The sequence below is a fragment of the Rhinolophus sinicus genome, linkage group LG16, assembly GCF_036562045.2.
Source record: "Rhinolophus sinicus isolate RSC01 linkage group LG16, ASM3656204v1, whole genome shotgun sequence".
Classification (NCBI taxonomy): domain Eukaryota; kingdom Metazoa; phylum Chordata; class Mammalia; order Chiroptera; family Rhinolophidae; genus Rhinolophus; species Rhinolophus sinicus.
The window spans coordinates 28,224,647-28,236,935 of NC_133765.1; the positions used below are offsets into that span (position 1 = coordinate 28,224,647).

General features: G+C 48.5%; 2 protein-coding genes across 5 annotated transcripts in view; one reads left to right on the plus strand and one right to left on the minus strand.

Annotated features, from left to right (window-relative positions):
• Nucleotides 1-9,890, minus strand: part of RFC5 (replication factor C subunit 5) — a 37,352-nt gene extending 27,462 nt beyond the window's left edge. Inside the window, exon 1 of the mRNA XM_019753951.2 lies at nucleotides 9,788-9,890. The gene's annotated coding sequence lies outside the window, so the exon portion shown is untranslated. The remainder of the gene's footprint in view (nucleotides 1-9,787) is intronic.
• Nucleotides 9,891-10,038: 148 nt separating this feature from the next.
• Nucleotides 10,039-12,289, plus strand: part of KSR2 (kinase suppressor of ras 2) — a 343,303-nt gene continuing 341,052 nt past the window's right edge. For all 4 annotated transcript variants that reach the window (XM_019753947.2, XM_074321394.1, XM_074321396.1 and 1 more), the window contains exon 1: nucleotides 10,039-10,271. In XM_019753947.2, the coding sequence (XP_019609506.2) occupies nucleotides 10,092-10,271 (180 nt within the window). In that variant the 5' untranslated portion in view covers nucleotides 10,039-10,091. The remainder of the gene's footprint in view (nucleotides 10,272-12,289) is intronic.

The following is a 12,289-nucleotide window of genomic DNA, read 5'->3' on the forward strand; positions in this document are numbered from 1 at the left end:
GAGGGGCTTTAGATGCTGCTTTTGATAATGAAGCAATGGACTCCCCTCCAAAAAAAAAGATGATTTCGTCCTATGTTCCTTATATCTGTCAAGGTGATGGTTGGGCAGCTAAAGATCGTGTATGTTTATAGGGGTACATATCGAGAACAACAAAAGATATTTTAGTAGAAACGATAAAGATTCTCAACTTGTATACAGTTTGACCTGTGACATCTGAGGCCAGAAAAGGGCGACTCTCTAAAAGGAAGCTGGAGAACAGCAGTGTTCAACTTTGGCGACACGTTAGAATTACCTGGAGAGCTTTTAAAAATCCCAATGCCCAGGTTACACCCCAGACAAATAAATCAGAATCTCTGGGGTTGGGACCCAGGCATCAGTATTTGAAAAATTGCCCCAGGTAATTCCCTTGTACAGCTAAGGTTATGAACCACTGCTGTAAGGGGAAATTTCCTTACTTTTCAAAAGTCACAGAACATTTTGGGGGAAATGGTAGCCTGCTGACATGTCATTACAAAGGAGTGAAAATGGAAGTCACCATATAGTTTGATTTCCATACTTTCTTTAACTGCCTGTCTTCTAATTGTTTTGTGCATATTGAAAATCCTACACTTTCGTGCTTTTGGGGACCAGGTGGGTACAGCAGATGAGGGAAGGATCCGAGGTGAAGGTGGGGTCAAGGGGTCCGGAGGGGACAGAAAAGCCTTGGTCCCAAAGTAGAGTAGCCCTCCTGATATGTAGCATAACGTTTCCAAGTTCATCCTTTGTAGCATGTGTCAGTGCTTCATTTCTTTTGATGGCTGAATAATATTCCGTGGTATGGCTGGACCCCATTTTGTTTATCCACGCATGAGATGGTGATGGGTAGTTGGGTTGTTTCCACCCTCTGGCTGCTGTGAATAGTGTTCCTCTGAGCATTCGTGTGCAAATTTTATTTCAACACAGAGACCCTTCTTACATAACAACATACCGTGTTTCCCTGAAAATAAGACCACGTCTTATATTCAGTTTTGCTCCAAAAGACGCATTAGGGCTTATGTTCAGAGGATGTATTATTAAAAATCATGCTAGGGCTTATTTTCCGGTTCGGTCTTATTTTCGGAGAAACATGGTTTGCTCCTATAGCACTTGGTGAGCTAAGCACACTAAGCTCAGGAGTTGGGGACGTAACCACCGTTTGCCTTGGATGGTCCCGCTTTTAGCCTTGAGGACCCCACATCTCAGGAACTCCCTCAGTCCCGGGTAAACCAGGTTGGTCGCCCTACAGAGGCTGCGTAAGCTAATCAGCAGATGGAGGTTGGATGGTACCACGTACCGTTCACCAGCAGAAGCCTTCTCAAGGCAAGGCCGACTGTGACTTTAAAACTTGTGACTTTAAAAATTATTGCGACAAATATATGTTCCTTGCAGTTGTCTGCAATCACCAGTGATTTCAGGACTCTGCTTCGGCACACGTAAGTTTTTCTGGTATTCTTGGAGGAGTCCCACTGCTTTTTTTTTTTTTTTAACTATTACTTATTTAAATGTGTTTTTCCAGGACCCATCAGTGCCAAGTCAAATAGTTGTTTCAATCTAGCTGTGGAGGGTGCAGCGCACAGTGGCTCATGTGGGGATAGAACAGGCGACCTTGTTAAAAGCACCACGCTCTAACCAACTGAGCTAACCAGCCGCCCCACCCCCTTCTTTCGTCTCAGCTTCAGAATCACCTCCTCCCAGAGCCTTCCCAGAGCCCCTCCCTTTTCCCTTGCCCATGGTTGAAAGACTCCTCTCCTTTATTCCCAGAGCATATTATAATTACAGGATTTGTCTGCACGAGCATGACTCCCTCAAGGATTGTGGAATATTGCTGATGATTTTGTTTGCTCAGCATCAGTACCCTCTTTTTCTGGTAACGGCGTGGTCCTTTTCTTTCTTTCTTTCTTTTTTTTTTTTTAAAGATTTTATTGGGGGAGGGGAACAGGACTTTATTGGGGAACAGTGTGCACTTCCAGGCCTTTTTTCCAAGTCAAGTTGTTGTCCTTTCAGTCTTAGTTGTGGAGGGCGCAGCTCAGCTCCAGGTCCAGTTGCCGTTGCTAGTTGCAGGGGGCGCAGCCCACCATCCCTTGCAGGAGTCGAACCGGCAACCTTGTGGCTGAGAGGATGTGCTCCTACCAACTGAGCCATCCAGGAGCTCAGTGGCAGCTCAGCTCAAGGTGCCGTGTTCAATCTTAGTTGCAGGGAGCAGAGCCCACCCTCCCCTGTGGGACTCGAGGAGTTGAACCGGCAACTTTGTGGTTGAGAGCCCACTGGCCCATGTGGGAATCGAACCGGCAGCCTTTGGAGTTAGGAGCACGGAGCTCTAACCGCCTGAGCCACCGGGCCGGCCCCGGCATGGTCCTTTTCCTTTGGGGGACCAGTCCTCCTTTAATCTCATACCACATGGTTTGTGTAGAGTCAATGCCACTTCCCAGGCTCCAGGGTGACCCCACAACCCAGGCCTGGCCCATCTGCCCATTCCATGCCCTTGGCCGATGTGACTGGCTCAGGGGTAGGTGGCCTATACCTGGTTAGCAATCAGCCCTACAACTTATGTTGGTGCTAACTGGAACTAAGGAAAAAGCGACTCTATTTCTGATGGGGTTGTAAGCTGTCTGTGCCCATTTTTGTCACTTCCTGGGGGAAAAGCCATCTAAAAAGGAAGCCAAGATGGAAGAAAGCAGAGCTGAGTGACAGGGAGAGAAAAGGTCGTGCCAGGCCAGAGTGAGACTCTTCCCTTTCACTTCCGGAGTCACTTTTTGGCCTAAACTTGTTTTGTGTTTTGGGGGTTTTGTCCATTGCACTTAGAAGAAAACTACAGAATATACTGTCCTTTATCTATATTTAAATCCCATGCAAATGTCACTCCCTAGCACATTGTAGGCACTCAAGAAATGTATGTATAAACACACACTGTCCTAGGTATACCATTACTAAGTTTTTGTTTTAGTAATGAAACAATATCAATGCGAGAAGAATCAGGAGGAGAGGCTGTAAAGAAGTTGGAGGCTTCACGCACTGCTGGTGAGAATGTAAATTGGTGCAACCACTATGGAAAACAGTTTGACAGTGTCTCAAACAGTTAAACACAATGACCATATGACCTGGCAATTCCACTTCTGCGTATATACCCAAAAGAACTGAAAACAGGAGTTCAAAAAAAAAACAACACCTTGTACACAGATGTTCACAGCAGCACTATTCACAATAGCCAAAATGTGGATACTAACCCAAAAATCCACCAACAGATGAATGGATAAATACACTGTGGTATATCCATGCAGTGGAATATTATGCAGCCATAAAAACGAACGAAGTACTGACACATGCTATAATGTGGATGAACCTTAAAAACATTATGCTAAATGAAATAAGATAGACACAAAAAGGCAGATATTGTATAATTCCACTTATATGGAATACCCAGAATAGGCAAATCCATAGAGACCAGAAAGCAGATTAGGGGTTGTCAGAGGCTGAGAGAAGGGGGGAATGTGGAGTGACTGCTAAATGTGTGCAGGATTTTCTTTTGGGGTGATGAAAACATTCTGGAACTGACAGTGGTGGTGGTTACTCAACACTGTGAATATACTAAGTGTCACTGGGGGTAACATTTTATGGTATGTATATTTCACCACAAAAAGAACAAAACAAAAGAATGGGGAACTCCATTAGGGCTGCTGCAGACAGATGCCGTGCTGGTTGTTTCCTTCATAAGGCGCCCAAACTGGGGGGGGGGGGGGCAAGTCTGAGACCCAAACTGCACTCTGCCCCACCCCCTGCATTGTGACCCTCTGGTACCTTCGCAGAGCAGATGCCTTCTTCTGATTCACACAAAGACACCATTTTGGTGAATGCAGAACTTCCTCGACAAGATGGTGTAAAGTAAGAAAGCTTGGTGGATGGCGTCACTGTACTGCAATTTGCAACGATACTCCTTCGCGGTGCATCTCTAAGTACTCGAAGAGTGCCCCAGAAGGCATCCTCTCCCATCCTGAGGGTGCTATATCTGAAAACTCACAGGGCATCTTTCCGTGCTTAATTTGTAAAGCCAGCATAAATCACCGGACTAAATTGTCCATTACCGCGCGCTCGAATTATCTTGTCATCAAGAGAGTGATCTGGTTGTTTTGCTCACACTGGAAAATTAAGAGACAAAGAGGCAAAAGGCCAAAAGGAGAACTCTAGACAAAGTCAGTTTTCTGATGTCGGAAAAACTTCACAAGGTTAAAGATAGGAACGTCCTGCCTGCACTCATCAAAGGTAGTTTTAAAAGCCATTTATGTTTAGAGTTAGACCAGAACAATAACAATCCTCTCGCAGCTAGGAAGATTTGGTTGTTACCCAGGGACTAGTATTCATAGGCCTTTTTTTTCTCCTTAAAGAATTAGTAGAAAAAGGAAACAGAAATGCTTTGGGAAAGCGGTATGTTGAGCCCTTCAAGAAGTTGGCCTCAGTTTTGTTCAGTTCCAGGCACACTGGCCACTCCTCTAAACTGCCATTGCCTAATTTGGGTGCCTAGTTACAATGCAACTTAGAAAACACTGGGGCCAGCTCATTGCTAATGTAAAGGACGTGGAAATATGGACTGAGACTTTTCCTGATGACCCAGAACTTCAGCTAGAACTTCAAAGGTGACGGCAGTGGGTAACAGTACTTCCCTCTGCTGTTAAGAGGTGGCCAGACTGGTCCTTTGACTGTCAATAACCATCCACCTCCAGCCTATATAAGACAAAGTCAAGATTTTATCCAGAGGAGGTTTCTCTGACAGGAAACCCCTTTGTAGCAGGGGTTTCTTCTCCCCTCCCAATCTCCAAGCCAAGAGAGGAAGGTGAAAAGAAGAGACTGGGCACATTAAGGTAGAGGGGTGAGTGTGGGTGTGTCTGGCATCTCATCGCCGGCTGAAGGCTGCCTGCCTGGGGCTGCCCATGATGACAGGGTGAGGATGAGGGCAGCAGGACAAAATGCATCCTGTTTCCCGTGGGCCAGAGCGTATGTGCTTACGCTTGAGTCACCCTGAAAAGACTCACACAAGAGGACAGACTGCTAGGCAAGGGAAACTCTGAAAGAGGATGTGGGAGTACTTCCTGGGTTTTGAATGTAAAAGGGGTGTGCAAGCGGTCACCTAGCATGTCCACTGAGTCCCTATAAGGCCCTCAGGGAGTTTCCAAAGAGGCATCCCATGTAAAAGAGCCAGCACGTGAGGGCTTGCCAGGACACTGGGGGTGGAGGGGGTGGAACATCTGGCACTCAAGGAAGAACTACACCTGTACTCACCTGTTCTTAGCATAGGGTCCCTTTTCCACTCATTCCTCTGCTCCTGTAGCAAGGTGAGCTACAGAGGAGGCAGGAAAGGACACACCTGCCCTAGTCTCCACTGCAGATTGCTGAGCCATTTGTGGGTCAGGCCAGAAGGGGCAGGGAAGAAGGTAACAAACTAGATATGAGAAAGAAGGTTTGATTGGACTAGACTGGACTTCTAATACCCGAATACGAGACTGTTCTTACAGTTGAAACTAAAAGCTATGGGATCTAAGGAGACATTGCCAAGTTCAGCTCATGTGGTAGCCCAGTAACAATAATTTATTCCCACTATTGATAAAGCCATTCTGAGACATGTGTCATTCAGAGGTAGTACACAGTTTCTGGGATGCCATACACTAACAACACAGTTCTCATCAGTTAGCTCCAGTTTTCCAAGCTTGAAATTGGTGAGGTTCTTATTGATCTGAGGTGCAAACCACCATAAGCCATACCAGGGGCAGCAAATGCAGGAAATAAAAATAATGAACGATGGGGGCTGAGTCGGCCCCTGGTGAACTGGAGAGCCTGTGCCCCACCTGAAAGGGATAGCTTTCTCTCACATCTAGTCAATTCTTCCCGACTGTGGCCAGATGTTCCCATTTTCCCGGAAAGGCCAGAAATCTCCATTTTTTTGTTGCATCTCCTGATTTTGGAATTATTGTCAAGAATATTAGCCAGGGTTCCTTGTTGCAAATGATACAATCTACTCCAGGTAGTCTAAGCAGAAGTGCTTTAATCGGGCAGTACCCTGGACTGAATTGCATCCCCCAAATTCATATGTGGAAGTCCTCGCCCCCAATGTATCTTTACAGTTTTTAGGAGGCAATTCAGGTTAGATGAAGTCAAAAGGGTGAAGCCCTAATCCAATAGGGCCATGGCCTTATAAGTAGAGGAAGCCATATGAGCCATGTCTGCCACGTGAGGACACAACATGCAGGTACCGTCTGCAATCCAGGAAGAGAACTCTCACCAGATCCCAGCCATGCTGGTACCCAGATCTCAGATTTCCAATCTTCAGCCCTGGGAGAAAAATTTCTGTTGGTTAAGCTGTTCAATCTGTGGTATTTTGTTATGGCAACCTGAACAGACAAAGACAGGTGGTTAGAAAAACCGATAGAATCTCTAGGCGGGGAGGAGAGCCAGGCTTCGACTGTGCAGCCCAAATGATGCCCAAACCACACCATGGGGCTGCCCCTGTAAACACCACGCCAGGCCTCTCAGCACAAATGCCCAGCTTACCGAGGGGCAGGACACCTGGATGCAGGTACATTGACTGCCATGTTCACTGCCAGGTAGATTCCTCCTCTTTGTTGCTCCCACTGCAGTAGGACAGAACCTAGATCCCATGAAACCTCCTTGCAAGGAAGTTTCTGGAAAAGTGCTTTGATTTTACGTATGGCGAGGTGGGACTCATTTTCCAAACATAAAAAGGATATTCAAAGGGGGCTGGCTGGGTGCAAAGCATAACAAATGTCCTCGATAGCAATCAATTGCCAAAAATGGGGGTGGTGGTGGCGGTGGTTACAGCACTGCCTGTTGAGGACTTCTGACCTATGGGTTGCTTTCATTGCTTAAACTTCCTCTGAAAACAACTAGAAAAGCCAGACCAAATCATCATCATCATCTATTTAAAGGCACTCAGAGAGCTGGGAAACAACCAGGACTAGAGGGGCCAAGATTCTGGAAGAGAGAGGAATTGTGGTGAGATGAGCTGACATTCTGCAGCCACTTTTTCCTGCTGGTGGGGGACAGAGACACCAGCAGAACCTTTGGCAGTCTCAAAGGGCTGGAGAGATAAAACTGGGGATTTGAGAGGCTAATATCCTAGGGAGAAAGGAGGGGCAGAAAAGTGAGCTTGATTGTTGGTGGTTTCCTCTGAAGACATTTGGCAAATTCTGAAACAGTGCTGGCCAAGAGGCTAAGAAGCCAAGCAGAAAGTCCCTGAAAAAGAGGGCAGTGTTCAGTCTTGCCATATTATGGAGATAAGGATTAGAGCTCAGGACTGGGAGGGTAGGGGCCGCCATGAACACCTAAAATTCTCAGTTGGAATCCCTGAAAGGCAAAGCCATAGAGGTAGGGACCAAAGTTAGGTGCTGTCTTATTAAAACTGCAACCCAGCCTCCTCCCAGCTCAGCCTTTGATTAGATTAAGATGGTCAGTCCCCATGCCATCTGTCTTGCAGAGAAAGGGTGAGCCTTCGCTAGAATTAGACAGCTTCACCTGGAGACTCAACATATTTTTTTTTCATGCACAGCTTGTATGGCATTCAACAAACATTACAAGGCTTGCTAAGAGACAGGACTAAATTACTGAAGACAAAGAGAAAAATAGTCAATAGAAACAGACCCCACAGGTGACCGAGGTATTGGAATTACACAAGTGTTTTAACTTTAATATGTTCAAGAAAAACAAAGCACCCCCCCAAAAAAAAAAATGGGAAAAATAGGTGAAAAGAGAATTTTATCAGCGAATTGGAATTCATAAACTTCATAGTCTAAAATATTGAGAACACATAGAACTCACTTGAGCTTCTCAGCAACAGAGGGATTTTGAAAATGCTGCTTTAGCTCCGTATGAGCTATAAAACCCTACGGCCCACAATCTATAAAAAAGTTTGCCATGACTGGCTGTCATTCTCTCTACTTCTCAAGTGACTTCCTTTAAGGGACACATATTGTACTGTATGTTCTGAGTCTACTCTGGCCCAGAAGCCGTTCCCTGGCATGGAACGGTGTTCACCTGGAGAAAGAGATGCATTTTGCGAATTATCCTAAATACATTCTTTGGGCAATGTGTGTTGGGAGTAAGATGGTCAGGGAGATAAAACCTCTCTGAGATGACATTTGAGTTGATGACACTGAGTGATAAGGAGCCAACCAGGAGAGGATTAGAGGGAAATGTGGTCCAGACAGAAGGGACGTAGAGGGCAAAGCACTCGGAGGCAAGAATATGTTTGGTGATTTCATTCGAGTCTACCAGCTTTTCTGTAAAGGTCCAGATAGCAAATATTTTAGGCCTTGCAAGTCTTAACAGTATCTGTGGCAACTATTCAATTCTGCTGTTATAATGCAAAAGTAGACACAGACAATAAACAAAAGTGGCAGTGCTCTAATAAAACTTTACTTATGGACACTGAAATGAGAATTTCTTATAATTTTCACGTGTCAAAATATTCTTTTGTTCCCCCCCCCATTTTAAAGTATAAAATCCATTCTTAGCTCTGGGGCCATAGTATGCTGCTATAAGGTTGGTTAGGTAGACTGGGACCAGATTATGCAGGACACATGGGACATGGTGACAATCAGGTTAAGGTAAAGCCCCTTTCCCTTTCCCCTTGGAAAGCCACCCGTCAGGGGATCGGGGTACCAGTTCTGGGAGGGCAGCTTCCTACAGCTCGTGGAAGGGCATAGGTTTCTTTTATTTTTCCCCCCAGTCACAAGAAAGGACAAACGAACAAAAAGACAGGGACGCGCACACACACGGAGCCAGAAAGCCAGAGAGGACGTGCCCAGGTTCACGCTGACGCTTCTCCAGCACGCACTTAGGGTTTTAAAGTTGGGCGCACACCTGCTCCCAGGCAGCGCGCACCTGCTGAGCAGCACTGCGTCCTCGTCTCGCGAGAGCGGGGCTGTAATAGTGGCCCCCACCCCCACCCCACCACCAAAGCCCTCTCCCCGCCCCCTTGCCCAGCCTCCGCGCTCTGGCACACACTCTGCCATCGCCACCGCCCCCGGGAGCCGCGTTGCCCCGCCGCGCGCGCTTCCCCCGCGCCCCGCCCGCCGCTCACTCGCACGCACGCCGGGTAGTAATTTCACTTTGCCACGCGAGCTCCGCATCCCCTAGAAATCCCGCCCCCCCGCTGCCCCCGGGGAGCCGTCCCTTCCCCGGCCAGGTGCGCGAGCTTGCGCGCTCCTCCTCCGCCTCCTCCGGCGGGTCCCTGGCGCGCCGGGGCCGGGGCCGGCCGGGGCGGATGCGCGCACGGCGCCTCTCCACCAACCCGCTCCCCTGCAGGTCCCTCGCTCGCTCTCCATCCCTTGCCGGCGCTCCCTCGCTTCCCCCGCCCTTTGATTGACAGGCAAGATGTCGGTGTGGAGCGAGGCAGGAGCGAATGCAGCAGCCGTCACCCCCGGCGCCCGGCGGCGGCAGCTACAGCAGCAGCAGCGCGAGGAGACAGCAGCCAGCCGCAGTCGCCGTCGCAGCCGCGGGAGCAATGCAGACAGCATCCTGAGAACGCGCTAAAGCACCCCAAACAGTGGACAATGCCGTGTCCCTGCAACTGGGAGAGGGGCAAACCAGATTTTTTTTGACATAAAGCCAACCAGCCAAAAATATATAATTTTGCCCTTCACGGAGCCGGTGTGTAAAGAGTGAGCGCTATTTTCCTTCTTCTCCGCCTCTCCCCCCGTCCTTTCCTCCCCCCTCCTCTTTTTCCTCCTCCCCCTCCCGAAGTGTACGGACAGCATCACATCACCTGGTTTGCTTCTGAGAAACAGCATCTCTCCTTTTCAGGGACCAGAGACTCAGAGAGGAGACGTTCTAATGGAGTCGGCTTGATACCCCAAAATAAAATAATAAATTTTGGCTCTTGTCCCCTCCTCCCACCCCACCCCCCTCAACCCTGTGTGAGATGTTGGGTTCCTTCTTCATGAGACATTGTTGAGAAATCGCAGTGGCTGGAGAGGCGTAGGGGGTAGACTACCTCTACTCCCCCCCCCCGCCCCCCTTTTTTCTCTCTGAGAGAAGGAGGAGGGGAAGGGGGGCTTGCAGAGCAAGCGATGGATGAGGAAAACATGACGAAAAGCGAGGAGCAGCAGCCTCTGAGTTTGCAAAAAGCCTTACAGCAGTGCGAGCTGGTCCAAAACATGATAGACTTGAGTATCTCCAACCTGGAAGGGCTTAGGACCAAATGTGCTACCTCCAACGACCTCACACAGAAAGAAATCCGGACCCTGGAGGTAGGTGTTGCTTAGGGATGGGGGGGTGGGGGGGCTGGATGGGGGAAAGCAGCCCTTCCTTCCCTCCCCTTTCTCCCCACCGTCCCCTCTCCTTTGATTCCGTTTGTTGGGGGGTTGGGGGTGGGAGGGGAGCAAGGGGGGCACGATGTGGTTTTCTGTGATTTATCTTCTTGCAAAGCCTGCCCTGGATGTCCCTTTGCTGTACTGCTGTCGTCTACGCTTGGCTGGGTGGTGGAGTAGTAGTAATTGTTATTCTTTATTATTATTCTTGCGGCTGTTGTTATCATTCGCTTCCTCTCTGAGGAGTGAGTTCTCGCTCTTTTCCGCTTGTGGATTTGTTTATATGCCACGGGGGTTTGTGTGCTGGGTAAGACATTAGGGCGCTGCAGAGAACCCACGTGATCTTCCGCATTCTGCAGGTGGTCAAAAGGTGGTTTTTGCTCCCGGAATGGGGTTGCCTATAAATATAGACCTCCTCTCCCGGCCTCTTTCCCAGCCCCTGTTTGCTCCCTGGATTTCGTTGTTTTGTGTTTTCTTGTTTGTTTGCTTTTTTTTTTTCAGTGATAATACATGTCAGGAGGCAAGATGCCTTTAAAAAAATCCTCATTGAGCTACCCATGTCCAGTCCAATCATTTTGATGCAGGGAGCTGTTGCAGGCCTAAAATGTGTAGAAAGATGTTAAAAAAACAAAAAACGAAAAAGCTTGGTTCAGCACACACAAGTGGTGTGGGAAAATACTCTTGAATCTCCGTGGGATAGCAAACCAGGTGATGCGATGCTGTCTGTGCACTCAGGGAGGAGGAGGGAGGAAAGGGGTCGGGGGAGGAGTTATCTTTGGCTGTTGTAACATTCTCTCCAACAGAACTTGAGGGGGAGTTTGAAGCAGTTTTGTGGGGTGGGTGGGGGGTGGGGTAGATGCAACGTTACTCAGAGAGAAGATGGCAGAAATTGTTTCTTCCGAAGGCCATTTGGTCAAAGGAGGATGGTTGCAAGAGCCTTAGAAGATGCCTGGGGTCCACCCAATCGTTGGGCACCCACGTTGTTTGGAACATCTGAAGGGCCCCACTCACTTCCCTCCCTTGAACTGGCCCAGCTGTACACATGGCTTGATTAAATTTGGGAACTCCCATTAGCTGGCAGTTGCAGAGGGTGGTGACAGTAGGGCTGGGAGCAAAGGAAAGAGACTCTTCCTGTGGTGGAGTGGGCATGTGCAGTGCTGGCAGCTTCACTGTTGGCAGCCCATGGCTTTCCCAGGTCTGAACTCATCAGTCCTTACTGAGTCCTTTCGCCCTCCTGCCCCCGTGCTAGCCTGGGTGAGCACCTCCTTCTGACCTTCTGATTCACGGGCAAATCTTCTCCCTCCATGGTTTTAAATTTGGCTGGATGTTAGAGGCAGGAAGGTCATCAGTTGGAAAATAGAGTTAGTGCCGTGTATGTGTGTGTGTGTGTATGTGTGTGTGTGTGTGTGTGTGTGCGTGTTGAGTATGCTGTTTGCTACCCTAGAGTACATGTCTCTGTGTACCTGTCACCTGGGAAAATAATCCTCAGAAATGAAATAAGATGAATGTCAAGGGGTGTCGGAGGACTGGACATTCTGTTGGGAGGCACACGTCGTTTCTTCCTGGGAGCTGTGGGAGAGCAGTGTAGGCGAGGACTCTGCTGCTGGGAGAAAAAGTATGGGATGCCCTGCGCCGGCCTTCTGTCTGTCTCAGCAGTGCCCAAGATCCAATTCTGTTCAGAATGGCATGCCCTAAATAAATAAATAACCCAAAGGGCCACCTGTGGCCTCTCCTCTTCCTCTGAGTCGGGAGTCCCACATGCTAGTTTGTGGATTGTTGTGTAAATTTCTCCAGTTTGCTTTTCCTCTGTTCAATATGCTCCACCCTCTGACAACCCCCTGGACAATGGGGATGGTCGCAGTGGACCCTGGATCTGGTGGCTGCTTTTCTGCAGGTGGTTTTACTTTTAAATGGGTAGGTGGGGGGGCTGGAGACATTGGTATGTGTGGCGGGAGGTT